The sequence below is a fragment of the Cupressus sempervirens genome, chromosome 6 (assembly GCF_028749045.1).
Source record: "Cupressus sempervirens isolate cs-2001-9-10 chromosome 6, ASM2874904v1, whole genome shotgun sequence".
Lineage (NCBI taxonomy): Eukaryota > Viridiplantae > Streptophyta > Pinopsida > Cupressales > Cupressaceae > Cupressus > Cupressus sempervirens.
The window spans coordinates 57,975,598-57,997,750 of record NC_143123.1 but is presented as its reverse complement, the minus strand read 5'-3'; the positions used below and the strand labels follow the sequence as shown (position 1 = coordinate 57,997,750).

Sequence of the window (22,153 nt, the reverse complement as noted above, 5' to 3'; positions counted from 1 at the left end):
TATTGTTAAGGTTGTTACCTTACAATAGAGACCTAACATCTCATAAAATGAAAGATCATCACCTTTCATGAAAATCCACATGTGCACAATAGTAACTCTTTAAACAACAATGATATATATATATATATATATATATATATATATATATATATATATATTTGAGAGATTATCTCAAGAGTTGCAATTATAGTTTTATCGTACCAAGTTTTCCTCCAAAGTATTCCACTTTCAACATTGCAAGAGGTTTAGTGAATATTTTAGTAGACTGCTCTTTAGTGCTAATGTATTCCAATGTGATGACACTTATGTCTACCATATAGACTCTGATGTACGGACCATGTATCTTTATATGTTTGGATCTGTTGTGGAAGAATAGATTCACTGAGAGTACCCCACCACTGAGAGTGCATGTATCATATTGTTAGAAACAATAGTCCACCAATATAACTGAGAGGGGGGGAGGATCAAAGTAAACATCAACCATATAAAGCTACACATACACAATTACATCAGATATGTTAACTAGGGAAACCTTTGATCAGAGGGAAAACCCTAGTGGGAATGATGCCCACAAGATGATGTACTAATATAAATATTTCTTGTTAGAGGATGGACCCTATTAGGAGTCTATTACAACATTTAATACATATGAGTCCCTGTTAGGAGATTCTAACTCTGTTAGGAGTTATGCCAACCCTGAAAGGAGTTGCGGAAGATAGAAGGACCCATTGTCTAAACAACTTCTAGGGAAAGATCACCGAACTCACTGTCCAATTGATCTTTCAACTATTCCTTGCATAATAATTGTCTGTACTATTCTTTAACTTCTTTTCTCTATCTTTTTAATTGGACCAATCACTATTAGACCTTGTAGGCCAGGTCACAAATCTTGGATCCAAGTATCAAACTTCAAATCTCACAATAAAACCTTGATAATGAAGTTTTCTTCACCTTCACTCTACTCTTCTTATCTTTTCATTCTACTCTTCATCCTTCTTGCAATAATTTATACATCTCATACATGATAAAGGAAAATTTTCTTCCTTTATACCGAATCCATAAAACAATCCCCTGAGTTGGCTATTACACCTTCTCAATTAATTATTATAGGACCTCATTAAGAACACATTACACTTAGTGATAACATTAATCTTCTACCTTGTAACTTGAATAACTTTTTGTATATGTGACATTATGATGAGTGAGTTTAGCTACGTCATCTCCACTATTGATCTTAGATTGGTTTTGACAAGTGAGTGTCAACACACTTAAGCCATTTACTTAGTCCATGCCAAACTAGTAATACATGCCAAGTAAAATATGTAAATATTAGATCATGCCAAGTTGCAATGAGTGCAGAGTCACTAATGTGCTAAGTCACTCAAGTGTTGAGTAGATATACCATATTGAGTGATTTAGGAGCCAAGTAAATAGTGGATACCAAGTGATTTAGGATCCAAGTAAATAGTGGATGCTGAGTGATTTAGGAGCCAAGTAAATAGTGAATGCCGAGTAATGCACGTGTCAAGTCACAACATAAATAATAGTGCATGCCAAGAATCAGAGACTTCATATGCCGAGTGAAACCATTTTAACATATTTGTTTGTAATGGCACCAACAACTATGTAAATGATTTTTTAGTTGACTTAAGATTATATTTTGATATTATGGAGATAAGGACGAATCTATATTTGGATTTCCTATGCAATTACATGCAACAAATCAAAAAAAGAGAAGGTTTAAGCAGCAAAATGGATGAATCTTAGCCATAGACTCATGTCTAACCCTAATCCGCTTAAGCCTTTTAAAGAGGATGAAGCCCTAAACTCTTTATGATAGAGGAGAGTGAATGTGGAAGGAATTAAAGGAGCAAACAAGATAGTTTGCATTGATAGCATTCAAGGTGACTTAGAAGTTATGAAGAAAGAGTAAATGGTAGAATCAGTCAGAGAAAAATAGAGGATAAAGAAAAGGATATAGCATTGAGACATTTGATCATGAAGGATCAATAAGATATCGTGTAGAGGTGATATGTCATTAGGCAAGTAAGTGCTAATTGTAGGATCTGTGCTGAGACATTTTAAGAGGTGATTTCAGTTAAATCTCTTAACAGAGTAGTTGTAACAAGCTATATGAAATGCTTTAATAGGGTACTTACTTAGTTGTAAGTTAAAGTCCTCTAACAAGTCACCCTTTTAATAGGGTATTGAAATCCTCTAACAAGGTGAGACCTAACAATCTTTGTAAGCCTTTAACAGGGTGGACCTTTCATAGGGTAGATCATGTTTCATAGTCAAAACATTGTAACCTTCATTGTATACACTTTATTATTATAGTAGTGAAGATTTGTGGGTGTCATCTGCACCCTAGTTCTACCTTCTCACTTGGAGGGTTTTTGGGTAATCATATCTAGTGTTATGTGTGTGAATGTTTCATGGTTATATAATTTAGAGGCACATTCTTTACATGTTATTTTAGCTTACCTATTGAATGCATGTGATGAATGTATGGTGAAAGTTTTATGGGTCCAAGTTTAAACTACTAGTTCATCTCGCCACCCTCAAAAGTTTACTCTTTTCCCTTGTAATTCAAACAATTGGTATTAGAGTTTTTTTTCTCAAAAAGGGAAGCTTTTCAATTTTGAGGAAAGATCTTGAAATGAAAGTCTACAAGTTGGAAAAGACTATTGAAAATCAGGAGATTGAAATACATCTCATACTACATCAACTGAATGAAGCAAGAGAGGAACTAAAGAAATCATTGAAGAGAAGGAAGGAGATTGCTATTGCAAAAAATGACACACTATACAAAGATAGACACTACTGAGCTATTTGTAGATGGTGACTCCAATGAATTTGATGTAATAGTTGCAGATCTAATGGAAAAGAATAGAGTCCAAGCTGAGGAAATCATAAATCTCAAGATAGAACAAGAATCACAAGCTATACTGCTATGTGAGGTGACTAAACAAAAGAAGAAAGCTATGGAAGACAAGGCCATGATTGAAGAAGAAAAAAGAATTTTGGCCAACAGATTGTAAGAGAAGTCAACAGAGCTAACAAATATTTCCAACATGCGATTAGATACCCTAAGTCAAAAGATGAATGCCAACTATGAATTGACTGCCAATGATATTGAGATAACTACATTAAAATTGTAGAATGAACAACTGCAAAGTGATCTAAAAAGAGAAAAGGATTTTGCTAAAAATTTTAACAAGCCAAATGAAGCCATCAAATACTTTGAGGAACTACTGAGATCCCCTAGATCCAACAATGATACATTAGGACTGGGCTACACAAGAACTAAAGAAGGAAAATCATCCAAAGTGGCAGAAAAAAACAACATCAAAGGTAAGAACTTGAAACCTACTTGTCATAATTGTGGTAAGAAAGGACATACTGCTAATATGTGCAGGAGAAAAACTACAAGTTAGAATGCCAAGCCTAAGAATATGACTCATTGTCATAAGTGCAATAAGCAAGGTCACCAGGCACATGAATGTAGAACCAGGACCATGCATACACAAAGATTTGAAGGATATTACCATAATTGTTAGAAGTATGGACATAAATCTTTTGAATGTAGATCCAAATCTATGTGGTCATCAAACAAGCCAACAAAGGTAAGGAACAATGGGAACTCTTACAGTTGAGATTATAATTTAAGATGCAACTAACATTATTTCCAAGAATATGGACATATTCCTAAAAATTGTATTAGGACACCGTTCAGTGGCAATTACAAAAGATGGCTAAGTCAAATTACATGTTTTAGCTATTTGAAGACTAGTCACATAAGTAAATATTGTCCAACTAGGTCAAAGGCACCAAGTTGTGAAATTGATAAAGGTAAAGGCAAGGGAGATGTTGAACACATCACAGGTGAGATGAACAAGACATGGAAAAAGAAAGATGTTTGCAGCACATCAAATGGAGAAGGGCTCACTCCACCTAATGGGTCAGGTGATCACACCACATCAAACTAGGCAAACAAAAGGTATGTGGGACTAATACTTAAAAGTTAAAGCATACATTAGTTCCAAAAGGAGATAGTACTGAAAAGAATACATTAACATGAATAAAGATGCGACATGTTATTATAAATTCAAGACAAATCTTTAAAGTTTTTATGTTGTTGTCGAGTATGAAAAGTTTCCTATATGTGCCAAGTGGAATGTTAGTTGATGCTGACTTGTCAGGCTAGTTAGTTGATGTCGAGCTTGTAGTAGCTGCTGAGTGATGGAAATGTCAATGGATGCTAAATGAACCTAAAATAGGTTATTGATGAGCTTATAGTTGTGTAAGTACTCAGCATTAAATGCAAGGTTTTCAAAGGGTATATGATCAATTTAAGCTCATTTTTCATCATTTCAAAATTGAGAAAGAGTGAGAAGAGCTAGAAGTGACCCAAAATTTGTTAGAAGAAATTACAAATGATTTGTGCAAAGATTCATCACCCATTTGTCATATTTCCAAGGTATTTATCAGAAATCGAGCTACGTAGTTTAAATTTTCATAAACCCTAGGTTGTCATAATGGCATCAAGTTTGAAAAATATTGAAGGAAAAGAAGTTTTAAATATTCAACTAGTTAGCAATGAAGTAAAGAAACCTATATTTAAAGTCATTCCTGACATTGCCTATAAACAAGACCCTTCAAGTGATTTGTCCATGATCCCACCAAATGTGATAATGGTGCAAGATGTGAGGAAATGCTACAATTGTAGGATAGGAAGCATTGGTGACATGGAAATAAGAAGTGTGTATAATAGATTGTGTGAAAATGGTGTTTTGAAGGAAGAATACAAAATTGTTGAGAAAAAGGGTTTAACACGAGCCCTAGATTTTCTGAATGTATTAAAAATTGAGTGGATATGAATTGTGGTGAGCCAAATTCATGATGGTTCCTTATGGCTAGAAGGAGGACCAATCAAAATAACTAAAAGAATAATTCATAGGCTTATTGGCCATCCAACCCTAGATTGGCCAAATAAACTTAGGAGTGATTCCAAGGAGGTAATTGAGAAGAATACTGGAGCAATCTAGAATAAAAGAGGTATGACTATAGATACCATAACTAATCCATTACTAAACTTTGTAGTAAAGGTAATCTCACAAAAATTCTATCAATCCAGTAGATTGAATAGTGTACCTTGCATAGCTATGGATGTTGGTTATAAGATTGTTAAGAAAGATCATACATATGATCTAGTAGAACTTCAGCTACAACAACTTATGGAGAATCTTGGAGCAATAAGGAAAACCAAGAGTGCACAATGAAAGTTTGGTTCTATGCTAGTTTGCATATTCTTTTATCTACATAACACATTCCCCTCATTTGAAACAATAGGATGGAAGACTAATAGATCAATTGTAGTATAGATAGGTGAATACATTGAGCAGCTAGGAGAAAAATTTGAAACCATAATGACCTACTACTTTGAAGATTTTGAGAAGTCAATGAAGCAAAGACTTAAGATTCCAGTTTCCTTAGTTGAGAAACATTATAATGATGTATGTTTTCATGTTGATGCTGACTACACATTTGTGCAAGCTACCACACCAAAGGTAAGATGGTTAAGACCCTTAGGTTATGAGGTAAATGTAAATAAAGCCTCAATAGCCATAACAACCCTACTTGCAAAGGAACTAGATAAGACTACTAAAGTTTTTGGAAATTATGAGATGGTGAAATCAAAGATTTCCATGTAACTAAAAACTGCCTCTATAATCAAGAAGAAGGATAAGTCGGTAAAGAAATTGAAAGAAAAACTTTGGGGTGCTACCAAGGAGGAAGATGAAGATGAAGAAGATGATGAAGAGGAAGAACAAGCACAAGCTCAAGAACGTCTAGCTTTAACTCAAGGCATGCTCGAGAAGATAAAGAAGAGGAAGAGACTATAGGTGTCAAGGGAGAAGAAGCCAAGGAAGCACCTACTACTACTAAGTCAAAGAAGAGGAAGGAAAAGGCACAACTAGTGGCAAAGTAAAAGATAATTGTAAAACCTAGTTAGCCAAAGTCTACTATACCTACTAGACAGGCTACCACATGAGCAACTACCCAAAAGGCCAAGGAAAAGTCAAAGCAAACAGAGCAAGATGGATAGCAATAGAAAAGACAAAGAAGGAAGTATGTGGCTCAACTAGATTCTAATGAAGAGAAGATAGAATTAGATGATAATAGTCAATTCAAGGTTGTAAGTCACAATTCTCTCTTTGATCTTGAGAACTTATGTGAAAATGTCAAGAGTAATGCTGATTTATTTGGTTTTAATCATATTGATTTTGATAAATTGTAAAAAGAAGAGAAAAACCAAGTGGAAAAGGCATTATATGCCATGATGTCAAAATTTAAGAACACTCCATTAGAATTTTCCAACTCAATACCTAAAAGCCTATATGACATTTTAAAGCAAAAATGATATCATTGTCTAAATATGGAAAGACAAATCAAGGAAATAACATTAGCACAAGTAATGCTAGAGTTGACAAAGGGAAAAATTGCTAAGGCTTTCAAGAAATATGTAGTTAGATTCACACCTAAATATAGAGCCTTCACATTTCCAAATAATATTGAAGATGTTGTTAAGAATTCAAAATAAATATGGAAACTCATTTATGGGTTAACCACTATTAAGCAAGGAGAAGCTGACCCTTTAAAGGGTAAAAATGATGATAAAGATAATGACAAGGAAGATGATGATAAAGAAGATGATGAAAAAGATAATACAATTGGAGGAGACAGAGAAAAGCAAGATGATGACAAGGCATCAGTTGAGGAGGAGCAAGAAGAACAGAGTGTGTAGGACACACAAGTACCAAGTGTTAGTCCTTCTCATGACACAACCAAAACCACTGAAAATATGATTGCTAAAGATGTCTCTAATACATTAGTTTAGAACATCAATCCTCTTATTGCAGAAGACTTAAAGAAGATATTGGATCAATCTACCTTGCAAGCCAAATTATGTGGCAATCCTATTTTGGTCAGTGTAGAAGAACTGCAAAAGGTAGTAACTGATGTCACAAGGGAAAAGGTGAATCCACAAGAACCACCTTCCATCATCCCTTTAGTTACTCTTGTACAACCTTTAATCCAAATAAAAATAGATACATCTACTAAAGTTGATACAGTTGAAAAGGAAGTAGAATAGAAAGACATGACTATAGGACAACAAAAGGGAATAGGATAGATAGATTCATCTGTACCTATAGTACAAGCACAAGGTGCCAGCCAAGTCATAGTGATAGAGTAGGGCAAGCCTAAAGAGATAGAAACAAAGGTGAAGGATCAAGTGGCCATCCAAGCACTGGTAGCCTTACCAACATCTAGCACTCCTCCTACACAAACTCTTTAGAGGCCAAGCACAGATGTTACTCCATTACAGATTGAAGTACTAAGCCCATGTTCATCAAAGGTTGACAAGGTAATACATTATCGAGACATAAGCCTTGATGAGGACATTTTTATTCCAAAATATAACTATGATACTATGACATTGGACCAAATAGGCATTTTACAGTAAGCCTTAGAAAGGAAAAAGCATCAAGAAATGCTTACGAGAGAACATAGGCAAAAGCAAGCACTTCAAGATATAAAATATGTCTTTTTAGATGCATTTAGCTTGCCAACTCTTGACAAGACCAAGCCACTAATAGAAAAATTGATAGATATAGTGGAGAAGGTTAGTAATGAATACCTTGATACAAATGCAAAACTATTGGAATGGTTTGAAAAGAAGTTTCAAGGCAAAGTAAATGAGAAAATATCTAGTGAGATAGCACTACAACAAGTTACATTGGCAACCAAGGTTAAAGATGTGAAGAAGGTACTTGAGAATATATTCTCATTGTACAAAACTATGTATAAAAAATTTTCTTAGGGAAAAATGACACCAAGATCAAGAAGCTTAAGCACTAGCACTATATGGATCAATAATGGGTGATCATAATAACAATAACAAGAATGGATATTAGATGAATACACACTAGAAGTGTTTATACATAAAGGCATCTAGAATGACTAGGAGTCAGCAAAGAGATAAATATCACAATTAAGCACATGTACAAGAAGAGTGGATTATCCTCCATTGAGCATAAGAGACTGTGCAATGATGAGAGGATAAGTTTACATAGGTTTATCTCATAAAGAGATGTTGTAGACACCATGTGCTCAAATAAGTCACTAACTCTTGTGTTGTCAACAAGACAACTCATATGACTATGCATATTCCTAAGTGTCTACATGAAAACTAATATAAAATTGCATTATCCTAAGTAAATTTAAGTAAAGTGTAATAATAATTAATTATTTACACTAACACTATGCAATCCTACACTCTTCATCCAAGGGACTAGAAGTCACATTGTGGGTTTGGAGAGAAAAATTTCTGCATTAGGTGCAAACCTACCTACAAATCTAGCTCAAAGTGCAAAACATTTTAGAAAATTTCTTTAGACATAGAGTTAGTTAGCTATCTTAATAGTAGATGAGGCTAACATTAGAGCCAAAATGACAAGCATTTAGGCTACCCTCACTCCACATATGGAGATAATGCACAAGGAGCTAGGCTATGCTGAAAGAATATTGAAGAAAGACCCCAATCTATATACTTTAGATGGTCTAGTACACCTTGATGTCAAGCTTTCAATCCAAATAAAGTCATTGAATATTGCATGTGATAATTGGGATGCAACTCTAAGGATAATAATGAATGCCCATAAATCCTTTTTGGACAAACATAAGTATATAACCCATTTGACATAAGTGTCAAAAATGAGGAGACATAAAAAGGGGGAGACATAAAAAGGGGAAGACATAAGAAAGGGGGAGAAATAAGAAAGGGGGAGCATATCAATAGAGGAGAATAAGAACAAAGGGATAAATATACATATCTAGGGAGAAAGTAGCAAACAAATATAGATATCAGCTAAGAGAGAGCATATCAGATGAAAGAGTAATTGTATAAGAACTCATTAAAGTCAAAGTTTATTAGTAGAGACACATTTACTCAAAAAGGAGCACCGATTTTGGATACAAAATAGACACATGAACTTAAGGAGAGTTATAAAATTTTGAGGTATAGAAGTTAGTGTACAAATTTGAAAATTTGAAGTCTTGTATATAAGCCGAGTCATGGATATATTCTACTTGAGAGATTAAGGATAATATTGTATATTCAAGTGTTTTTGACACTCATGTCAAAGGGGAAGATTGTTTTTCTGAAATTGGTTTTGACAAGTGAGTATCAACACACTTAAGCCATTTAATTAGTTCATGCTGAGCTAGTAATACATGCCAAGCACAACATGTAAATATTAGACCATGCTAAGTTGCAATGAGTGCTAAGTCTTTCATGTGCCAAGTCACTCAAGTGTCGAGAAGATAGACCATGCCGATTGATTCAGGAGCCAAGTAAACAATGGATGCCGAGTGATTCAGGAGCCAAGTAAATAGTGAATACTAAGTGATTCACAAGTTGAGTAAACAGTGGATGCCGAGTAATCCAAGTGTTGAGTCATAGTATAAATAATAGTGCATGTTGAGCAACAAAGACTTCAAATTATGAGTGACATAATTTTGACATATTTGTTTGTAATGACACAAAAAATAATGTAAACCATTTTTGAGCTAACTTAAGATTGTATTTTGTATTATGGAGATAAGGATTAATCTATATTTGGATTCCCTATGCAATTACATGCAACCAATCAGAAAAGGGAAGGTTTACATAGCAAAATGGATGAATCTCAACCGTAGATTCATACCTAACCCTAATCCACCTAATTATTCTTAAGGAGGAGAAAACCCTAAACTCTTTATGATAGAGGAGAGTGAACGTTGAAGGAATTGAAGGAGTGAACAAGATAGTTTGCATATAGAGCATTCAAGGTGACTTAGAGGTTATGAAGAAAGAGTGAATTATAGAATCAGTCAGAGAAGAATAGAGGATAAAGCAATGGATACAACAAAGAGACATTTGATCATGAAGGATCAATAAGATATTGTGTAGAGGTGATCTATTATTAGGCAAGAAAGTGCCAATGCAGGATCTATGTTGAGACATTTTAATAGGTGATTTCAATTAAATATCTTAATAGAGTAGTCCTAATAGGCTATATGAAATCCTTTAACATAGTGCTTTCTTAGTTGTAAGTTGAAGTCCTTTAACAAGGCACACTTCTAACAAGGTGTTGAAATCCTCTAACAAGGTGAGACCTAACAGTCTTTGTAAGCCTTTAGCAAGGAAGACCTTTCATAGGGTAGATCATGTTTTATGGTCAAAACATTGTATCTTTAATTGGATACACTTTATTACTACAATAGTGAAGATTTGTGGGTGTTATCCCCACCCTAGTTTTACCTTCTCACTTGGAGGGTTTTTGGGTAATCATATTTGGTGTTATGTGCATGAATGTTTTCATGGTTATATGATTTATATGCATATGCTTTACATGTTATTTGAGCTTACCTATTGAATGCATGTGATGAATGTATGGTGAAAGTTTTATGGGTCCAAGTTTAATCTATGAGGAAGTTTACTCTTTTCCTTTTGTAATTCCAACATCTAAAATGTCTTCTTCATATCTTTAACTTTTACTTCTTAGAATAACAAATTTGCTAAGAGATATGACAATTTTACCAGAACATGGCTCTATAAACTCTATCTTAGAATAGTCTTCACTAAAGCTTGCATAGCTTCTTCCAAACTTAATATCTTATGCTTCTAAGGTAAGCTGCATATATCAAAAACTTAGTATAATCGAGCTCTTTAATTTCACTTAGTAAAAGTTCTCAACTAGTTGTTTGTACCAACTTGATCTTTACCGTTGTTCTTTTGTTAGATGCCATAGAAAAATGCTATGTTGAAATTAATGCCAAACATAATCATGAATGTAACATATCATCATGATAATGATCTAATCATGTTTCTACAATACTCTCCCATAGAAGTATCATCAAAATTCATGGCTCCAACAATGTCCCCCTTTGGCATTGATGGCAATATAGATGAAAAACATCTAGTTCCAAAAATACCAATCGTAAAAGATTGTTAATAGGTTTCTTTTCAAATCCTCTTCATCAATCAATCTCCTTCATTGATATACCTCAATGTGTTTCATAAAAAACTATTTTTCCATGCACTATTTTTCTCAAACTATTTTTCATGTTGTAATCTCTCCCTAATTGACATCAATGTCAAAGGTTTCAACTATCATCAATCTCAGAAACAACTGCCTCTAACTTTCTCAAGTGTCAAAAGACACTATTCAAAATAACATCTAAAAAGAGTCCTAGATGACTTTGTCCACCCTAGATACTCCCCCATATAGGAAGCATCAACATTTAGTCTAGACAAATAATAGCACTATGTTACACTAGACTGATGTACTCTTGCATCATCTACTCTGATGTATGAAGGGGTGTAACCACTAACGTACCTCTCACATACTCAAAATTCTCTTTGGGAAGAGGCTTGGTAAAAATATCTACAATCTACTCTTTAGTTCTTACATACTCCAATCAAATTTCCTTTTTTGCAACTTTCTCTCTCAACATGTGACATTTGATAGAAATGTGCTTAGTCTTAGAATGTATGAAAATGAGTTCAGTGAATTCTATCCTTATATCCTTCAACATCTGCTTCATCCAAACAACTTGATTACAATTGTTTTTTGCTGCAACATATTTTGCTTCAGCTGTGCTTTGTGAGGTACAATCTTACTTCTTGCTTAACCAAGAAACCAATCTTCCTCCAAGAAAGAAGGCTCTCCACCACTGGTGCTCTTTTTGTCATCCATGTTGCCTACCCAATCAATGCTAGTATAAGAATTTAAAGTAAAATCAATAGATCTATCATACCACAATTAGAACTCTAGTGTTCCTTTAAGATATCTAAATATCCTTTTGACTGCTACATAATGTGCTTCTTTGTGATCAGCATGAAATCTTGCAACAATTTCAACTACATTTTCTATATCTAGCCTTGTGTGAGTCATATATTACAACCCTCCAATCATAGATTTTTACTTCTTCTACTCAATAGTAGATGTCTCATCCTTTGTAGATAACTTGTGTCCAGTTACCATAGGTGTTCCAACTAGTTTACATGTTTCCAAATCAGACCTTTTCAGTAAATCTTTCAAATACTTAGTTTGAGAAATGAAGATTCCTTCTTTGTCCTACACAATCTATAATCCTAAGAAATATTTCATTTTTGCTATCATGCTAATTTCAAATTCCTTCTTCATTTCCTTTGCAAACTTGTCACTTTCATTTTCATTTCCTTCAAATATGATATCATCAATAAATATTACCAAAATCATCAATGCATCATCTATTTATTCCTAGTATTGATTACTATCTACCATATCTTTGCTAAATCCAAGCTTTGTTAAATGATTGTTCAACCTTTCATACCAAGTCCTAAGTGCTTGCTTTAAGCTATTTAATGCTTTCTTCAATATGCGCATTGTCCTTGTCATCTATTAAAGGACAACCTTTAGGTTGTTCTATGTATCCCTCTTCTTCAAGTTCTCCTTTCAGAAATGTTGACTTGACATCCATCTAATACACTTTGAACTTCTTATATGGTTGTATATGCAAAGAATAACCTTACTACTTCTATTCTTGCCATAGGAGAATAGGTTTCATCATAGTCTATTCCTTCTTTGTATGAGTAACCTTTACATACAATCTTGCTTTGTTCCTTACAACTTCACCTTATTTATTCATCTTGTTCTTGAATACCCTTTTTGTTCCTATCACATTCTTGTCTGCTAGTCTGGGGACTATATCCCATGTGTCATTCTTCACTATTTGATCCAATTCCTCTTTCATAGGTCGCTTCTAATAGTCATCTTTAAATGCTTCATCTGCATTCTTTGGTTCAATTTGAGATATTAGACATAGTTCTTCATTGATTTTGCTTCTTGTCATCACACCTTTATCTCTGCTTCCAATGATTTTCTCTAGTGGATGATTCTTTGTCATATTCTTACCAAAAGTAGGAGTTGTTATCTCAACTCTTAGCTCTGTTGAAGGTTCTGAGCTTTCTTCATGCCTTTTCTCTCCTTCATTCTACAAATCATTTTTAGTCTCAACGAATACTTCATCATTCTGTCTAAGAATTCTAGAATTATCCTCTTCTTTACAATCATCAATAATAGTTAACAAGGCTATCTCTTCTAATAGTTCCTCTTTCTTAGCCAATTTAAGCTCATTATCCTTATCATCATAATCATTCAAGAATCTTTCCATACTTGCTTTAAATTCTTCATCTTCATTAGAAATTGAACTCTTTCTAATTTTCCTGACTTTCTTAGGGCATGTAGATGGAAAATGAGCAAACACATTACATGTCCAACAAGAAATTTTTTTCATACATTCTTGTTTTCTTTTCGTAAGCAGTTCAATACCTTCCTTGATCTTCATGTCTTCTTCAAATTTGGATCTATTTGTGCCTCTATCCAGAAACTCAATGCTCAATTTTGTACACAATTCTAATCTCTCACAAAGAAGATCCATCTTTTGGGTGTTGAAATTTCCTCCATCAGATTTGGGGCTATCCTTTCTAAATATGTTTACCACGGATCTCCCAAAGTTGTTAAACTTTATCTTCAAGTACCTAATGCTCTAACACCAATTGTTAGAAACAATAGTCCATTGATATAACTGGGGGGGAGTGAATCAATTATGCACTAACTATCAACCTTAAATAATCTTAACCATTCAATCAAAGTAAACAACAACCATAAAAAGACACACATAGACAATTACACTAGATATGTTAACTAGAGAAACCCTTGATCAGAGGGAAAACCGTAGTGGGAATGATGCCCACATGATGATGTATTAATATAAATATTCCTTGTTAGAGGATGGACATTGCTAGGAGTCTATTACAATATTTAGAACATATGAGTCCATGTTAGGAGACATTGAATCATTCTTAGGAGATTTAAACCTTGTTAAGAGTTGTAGAAGATAGAAGAACCCAATGCCTTAATAGCTAATGGGAAAAGATCATCGAACTCCCTGTCCAACTAATATTTCAACTATTCCTTATAGAATAATTGTTTGTACTATTCTTTAACTTCTTTCCTCTATCTTGTCAACTAGACCAATCACTATCAGACCTTGTAGACTAGGTCACAAATGTCAGATCCAAGTATCAAACTTTAGATCTCACAATAAAACCTTGGCAATGAAGTTCTCTTCACCTTTGCTCTACTCTACTATCTTCGCATTCTGCTCTTCATGCTTCTTATAATAATTCATAAATCTCATGCATGATAAAGGAAAATGTCATTCCTTTATACTGAATCCATTAAAGAAATCATTGAGTTAGCTACTACACCTTCTCAATTAATTATTATAGGACCTCATTAAGAACATGTTACACTTAGTGATAACATTAATCTTCCACCTTGTAACTTGAGTCACTTTCCTTACATGTGACATTATGATGAGTGAATTAGATACATCATCTTCAAAACATCTTCTTCACATATTTAACTTTGGCTTCTTAGAATAACAAATCTACTAAGAGATGTAACAAATTTACCAAAACATGCCTTAGTAAACTCTATCTCAAAACAGTCATCACTAAAACTTGCATAACTTCTTCTAGACTTAATATCTTATTGTTTTGAGGTTAGCTGCATATACTAGACACTTAGTATAATCTCCTTTAACCTCACTTAGTGAAAATGCTCAACTAAATATTTGTACCAAATTGATCTTTACCATTTTTCTTCTATCTAATACCACATAAAATTACTATGTTGACATCAATGACAAACATAGTCATGAATGTAATATACCATTATGATAATGTTCTAACCATGTTTCTACAATACTCCCCCATAAAAGTATCATCAAAATTCATGCTTCCAACAAATATATGCCACGCAAATACAAAGCCTTAAATATGAGGAGAAAAGCACCAACACCTAGCAAGATTAGGTGAATACCTAAAATTGTGGTCATTTTGTTCCTATCTTTTGATATATAATCAAAAAATGGAAAATATTCTTTGAGAGTTTTAGGTCCAATTAGTGCATGTGGGACCAAGATGGTGGGAGTACTAGGAATTTCCCAATCATTGATGCAACCTTGACTATCATAATGGATGACTATAGGTTTTAGAGGCTTTGCAAATAGACCAACCAGTAACTTCTCTAACCACACTACTTCTTGAGTTTTCGTGGATCCGGATATGAACTCTACTTTGGTGAAACCTAGAGAAACAAAAGATTGCTTCTATATAATATTATATAATATAAAGGCTAATTTAAGAATTCCATAGGAAAAGAACTAGAAAGAAAATAATATCTACAATAACAAAAAGAGATAAACATTCGGATGCTCTAATTTTTGCTTTGCAACTTTTTCCAGTTTTGCCTCTCGAGATATATTTTGACTCACTCCCCATGTGTTACCTTTTTTCATTCCCTATGAATTGGTGTAAGGGCTTGGGATCCCTCCTAGTTTACTTAATCATAAATTATGAGACCGTGCTACTTTTGAAGAATTATTTAAAATGTGAGATTACAAAGTATATATTTTAATATATTAAGTGAGGTTGGATCCCAACCTATTATCATTTAAAATTTAAAAATAGAAAAGCACTTAGATATCTAGCTTGGAGCTAAAGGAGGCATTTCACAATTAAAAAAAATTAAGTCCGAAAATTGTAGGACCCCAATCCTTTAGCATTTGGTCTAATACAATCTCCAAGGGAAAACTAAATCATATGCTTTTTTACCCTTGATCTTTACTCAATCAAATTTTAGCTCATGAATACAAATTCATATATAATCTTGTCTAATTATTTGAAATGCATATTAATTATTAACTTTAAGGCATATATATGATTTTGTTAGTTATACACATACTTTCATGATTATTAGATTTCATATTCTAGTTTTACATTATATTAATTATTTTTAATAGTGTAATATGCAATCAAACATATTCTAGTTTAATAATTTATTAATCTTTTATTTATGCAGCATGAAAGCAATTATGGAAAAATGTGATTTTACCAAAGATGCAACTATGGAACATGCCAAACATCAAGATAAAAATGTAAGAAAATTTCTTAAAATATCTATTTTCTTCTTATAAAAAATGTTTATTTTATTACAATTTTTGTATTTAAACTTATGCAATTCATGCATTATTTTACAAATTTATTTAAATAATTTAATTATTTTTAGTGCATTATGGAAAGAGCTGGTGGATCACATATTGACTAGTTATATTTTATTGTAAACATATAATCATTCTTTCTACTCTCATAGTCACAAATTGACTCTCACTCTCTACATAATTTAATTCACATATTTTATATTATAGTGAATGAATACAATTTTTTAGAGTCATATTACTTTGATTTTACTCATTTCTAATAGGAAGCATTATTTAACCAAAAAATAAATTTACCAACTTTAACTAATATTGTGAACTAATAACATACAATACTTAAGATGTATTTACTAGGATTATTACAAGAAATAAAAACTAGAAGAAATCAAAATTAAAATTAAAATTATTTAAGTAAATTTCAGACAAAATTATTAAATATATGTTTTTGATTAAGGTAAAAATTGGGTTTAAAGGGATCTAAAATCCTTAACAAGTAGATTTTGACCAAGATATAGAACCCTAGATAAGATGTCAATGGAAATAGATAAAACATTACAAAAGAGCAACCAATGACCAAAACATATTCACTAGCATATAAATATAGATCATACAAAGTTATAGCTATGCAAGTGAATACACCACTAAAGGTCTCAACCTCATATCATGAAGTGTTTAAGGCTCATCAAAGCTTAAAAGTGAAACAAGGGTTTCTTCCATTATCTCTTAGCCTAGTAGTGTATACAAATGAACCATCCAATCAAGAGGTTTTTTTACATTCTCCAACCCATAAAAATACTCTTAAGAGATTTTTTAAAAATGACTATAAATATGGGGTTCTTCATGGGTTTTAACTTAACTCACATAGCCATATAAAATAGCTTAAAGAGATTAAGAAATGAAGAACCAAATGAAGAATTTGGTAACCGAGATTTAACATGGTACACAAACTATTATAGGATTTTGAGAGGATCCCCAAAATTGCATGGATTTTTCACATGCTCGCTTAACTTCCACACATAGTAAAAATATTAGATAGTAATAGAACAATCAAAGAACTTGTGGGATTTAACTTGGCTCCCATTACTGACATGCTAACTACAAAAGAATCACCAAACCAATCCTTCAACAACCCTCATAATAAAATCCTTGTCACATCAATATGAGAGGATGCCATCTTAATAAGATATATAGAGAATTAAAAACCCAATGAGAGAGGAAATAATAAATTCAACACCATGTCTAGCAATCACAATAAACTACAGAAAGAAAACTAAAATTTTCAACATCTCTAGAGCCATAATTCTCCACCATAGGAAATGCCATAAAATGAGCAAGGTAGAAGAGAGAGGAAAATAAAGGAAGAATGATTAACAACCATATTATAATCACATAACAATACTCCACATCAATAGTCCATCCTTAAGCATGTGAATCTATCCATGAACAAGAAGCCTAGTGAGGCAAATAAAGAAAAAAATAGAAATCCCAAAACAAGCCAAAACACCACACACTCTTAAGAAAAAAATAGAAAAAGGACAAATTAGACCATTTAAGACTTCTACAATCCACTTGGCTTTCAAAGAGAATAGTTCAAGAAAAATATAGGTGTCTGAAACCAATAAAGAAAATAAGACTCAAGTTCTATAGGATAAGAAAATTTAAAATGTAATAGAAATGGAGGTTGAACCACCTCCACAAAATTAAATAAAAATACTCTTTCTATGTTGGAATCATTTTAAATTGCAATAAAATATCAAACTATTAATGTCTGATAAAAATGTAAAATTTAATTGAACCAACATGAGGCTATTAAGCCATGTCATAAATCTCCAAGGAGAAGTTGAAAACCAATTCAATACTCTCCCCTTTAGTACCAACTAAGCCTTTAGCACCCACTAAAAGAAGGCTTGAACCTATAATTGAATGATTTGATACCAATTGTTTGAATCATTTATTATTGCATAAAAACATTGAACTATTAATAATTGATCCAAATGCTAGATTTAACTCAACTTATGGGAGGCTATTAATCCATGTCACTTATCTCCAAGGAGGTTCAAATCACCAAGTCAACACTATGTGGAAATCTAATGCCAAATACCAGAGAAATCCTTGTGCCACAAAAAATTTGAGTTAGTAAGACACACTCCTCCAAGACCAAATCTACTTCATCCAAGGCTAGGCAAAATCAAAACTAATTGATTTTACCAAGTTCATCATACAAAGCCTAACCAAAAAGGGAAGACAAAATTATTGCCAAAGATAAGTGCTAACACCTAGAATATCTCCAAAATAAACCCTTAGTAAAGCATTATAGAAATATAATAATGAATAGGGAGAGAGAAAACCCAAATTATGGAACTAGACAACAAAATAAAGTAGAGAAGAAGCCCCTACAAAAAATGGAAACACTAATACTACCATCACTCGGAGAATATATCAAATGAGAAAACCTCTTAGATGTAGAGGAATTCCTCTCAAACACCAAAAAAATGGGCCAACACCCCATGACTATAGAAAATTAGTTTCCTTATAAGAAAAAACCACAAAAAAAGTCTAAAATACCATTTTGTAATGATTAAATTGAATCTAACAATGGAGTCCTATTTTCTACAAATGTCAGAGCCTGCAAGAAGCCTATCAGTTGAGTTCAATGAAGAAAGGGGAAGAAGGTATCCTAACAGAACTAAAGAAAATTATCCACCCCAATGTAGAAACAAGAAGTAGATAAATTACCCAAAGATACACAAAGACCCCACAAAATAATAGAAAATTGTATGCTCTAACATGACCATACATAGACAAGAGTATAATAACCATCTTCATAATCCAGATTTTCATTAGAGAAGATATAATTCACTCCTCAATCACCTAAAACCATTGTCATTCCTATCTTACCTATTCCTATTCATTTACCTATAGTAAATGATTAAATGATATGTTTTTGTTAAGTATATTTAAGAATTAAACTTTAAAATTGATATATACGAGACATTTTCCACAAGATGTCAAATTGTGATATTTTCATTGATATACACATATGTATGTTTTTTATCAAACTCATTGACCTATGTTTCATGATTAGTGGTTAACAAAAAACTATCTCTCATCAAAATTAATGGAATGCTTAACACTCACTGCATCTAGGCGATGCTTAGTAGGGTCAAGCATCAAGCCTTCTAAGGAGGTTCCCCATTCCCATATTATTTTGATTCAAGTGTGCTTAACCATTCTAGAGTTTCCTCCAATTTTAAGCCCACATTTCTTACTACCATATTCATGAAACCTTAAAGAACTATTATGACTTAAGTATTTCTCATTTATGAGAACTTTTATCTCATTAATTGATAAGTAGGAGATTTTTTATGTTAAAAGTCAAAATGTGATATTACTATCAAAATTGATACATACATATAGATACATATTGATACATAGATATATAGATACACATTCATACTTACATATATAGATACACATACATATAAATTTTACACATACATCCATACATACATACATACAAATACATATTTATATATTTTATTCAATTTTATCATTAATATGATATTAAAATGATACCAAAATATAATATATACAAATAAGTTTTTAACATAATATACCATGTTAAAAATTATAATCGTTCCAATTTACTATTGATTTACCAACCATTTAATGCAAGATCAACAATCTCCTTCGGCCTTTCCTTAGTTCTTCCCTTTTCTATCATTTCTCCTAGGTGGAATTAGGGTAAAACATAATAGATCCTCTTTAAAGCTCATATTTTCATGGTGTTAAGGTTGAGGTAGGATCTATCCTCCTAGATCCTCCCTTCCCTTCACATAAATACTTGGAATCTACTATATGTACCAAAATAGTTATATCTCAGATTTTGTGCCTAATATTTGGGATCTAAGTCCCTTTTTGGGATCACAAAGGTTCTAGGCCTTGATTTTTAGGGATGTAGTGGACCCCTAACCAATTAGGAATGCACTACACTCTAGATAACTTTGCGGTGTTAATCTCTAGGTAGGTTTCCCTTTGGGAATTAGTCAATTTTGAACCCTATATAAGCCCTTCCATTTCCTCCATTTGGCATCTCATCTTTCATATACATAAGCACTCAAGCTTTCAAGTTTTCAATCATCCTTCAAGACTTCAAGGCATTTAAGCTATCTTTCCATTTAAGGTCGAGGATTCATACATTGAAGATATTGAAGGAGTTTATGCTAGATCTTCTATAGCATTTTCAACATTCAAGATCACCCTTCATATATTCAAGATCCTTTGTTGCATCTTTTACATTCATCATCTAAAGATATACATTCATAAGGTGGAATTAAATCAAATTCTTTCGTGAAAGTTTTGGTTTCACTTTGATTTCCTCTCTAGGGGTTTTGAAGTTGGGTCAAGGCTATTACATCTACATATTTGATTATATTCCAATTTCAAGAGCATATTCATATATTTACATTGTCTTATGTTAGATCTAACACTACTACTTGCTAGGATTCTATATTTATTTCATTTCTAGGTTAATTCCTAAATTGGGGTTTTACTAGGGGAAACCACCCCCCATCCCTCCAACTAAAAATAAATAAATCATTTATTTTTTAGGTTTTAGATCTTGGATTAGTGAACATGTTACAGATTTGATCCATATCCTTTTTGACTCCTTACAAAATTGGGAAGTTGAGATTAGTGTCACATTCATTCCTTTAGGGCTAACGAGCTCACCTTTGATACTTCAATAGTAACCAGGTGACCCTTGAAAGATTGTTGGGCAATTTCAAGGTTTAATTTGTCTCATTTTTTGGCCTCAATCCTAAATTGTAGCAATTTCTAAGATCATTGATAGCCTATTTTAATGTTTGTACTTGGTGATGTATGTGATCTCTCCCTTTCTATTTCCATAATTTAGATATGAATATTAATTTATTTATCTTCTTTCTCAAACCCATGTAAGGTGGAGGTGAGAGGGAAATAAATCCAAGTTATTCATATTTTTAACCATAAGATTCACACTAATATTTTCTCTTATATCAATCTAATTTAATCAAAATGGTTGGATCTTGGTCTCCCCCCATTATTACTATGTGATTTTTCTTCTTCCATTTTCTAATCATACATAAATTGGTAAAATTGGCACACTCTCTTCTTTAATTTTGGAGTTATATCCTTATATTTTCTTCTTCACCTTTCTTTATAATTGTTGTATCTGAACTGTGCCCTTTTTGGAGTTAGATTCTTTTCATCTTTCTCTTTATATATGTCTTCTCTTGGTTAATTGATATCTTGCATTATGATGATCTTTTTGTGTTTGACTATCCTTTTCAATATTATGCTTCTTGCATCTCTTTATGGTACTTATGATGTATATGAGAGTTCATGCATTTTATAGTGTTTGTAATGCCTCAGCTAGAGATCCTTCAAACAAGGATAAACAAAAACTAATATTTTTTTATTAGTTAAGAAGAAAAAACAACAACTACTACTACATAATAATGCAATAGAAGACTAACATAATCAACTACCAAAGATCCCTAAGCATCTCTACTAACCAAAAAATTCATTAACAAACTACATGAGCTTAGTATATAATATTCATTCCAAACTTACATAAAATATTCAATTGTGATATTCATTTTATAGACAATATTCAATATTTGTAAGTGTTTATCCATACAATTCAATTTACCATTAAGACAAGGAAATAATTCCAAAGGATAACAAATGATCCCTAAACATATCATAACTAAATGATCAAGCTATGTGGAGAAAGAACTCCCAAAAGGGTATCTAAATAATGTTTTAGATTTTACCAAAGAAGTTGGGAAGTACCTATTGATTGGATGAGAAGGTCTTCCAAAAGAGCCTAGGTGATACTTCATACTACATCTAGGTGATAGACCTTCTAAAGGAAGTGTGGTAAACCACATAAATTTAGTCTGATACTTTAGTAGTATTAGAATAAACCACAAAAAGGCACTAGTACAAAACCAAA

The 22,153-nt window shown here is 32.5% G+C and overlaps 1 protein-coding gene across 1 annotated transcript in view; it reads left to right on the top strand.

The window, feature by feature from the left end:
• The window catches only part of LOC149551124 (MADS-box transcription factor 27-like), a 91,357-nt gene that overhangs the window by 5,944 nt on the left and 63,260 nt on the right, over window positions 1-22,153 (top strand). Inside the window, exon 2 of the mRNA XM_089789635.1 lies at window positions 16,020-16,095. Coding sequence (XP_089645761.1) covers window positions 16,020-16,095 — 76 coding nt within the window. The remainder of the gene's footprint in view (window positions 1-16,019; window positions 16,096-22,153) is intronic.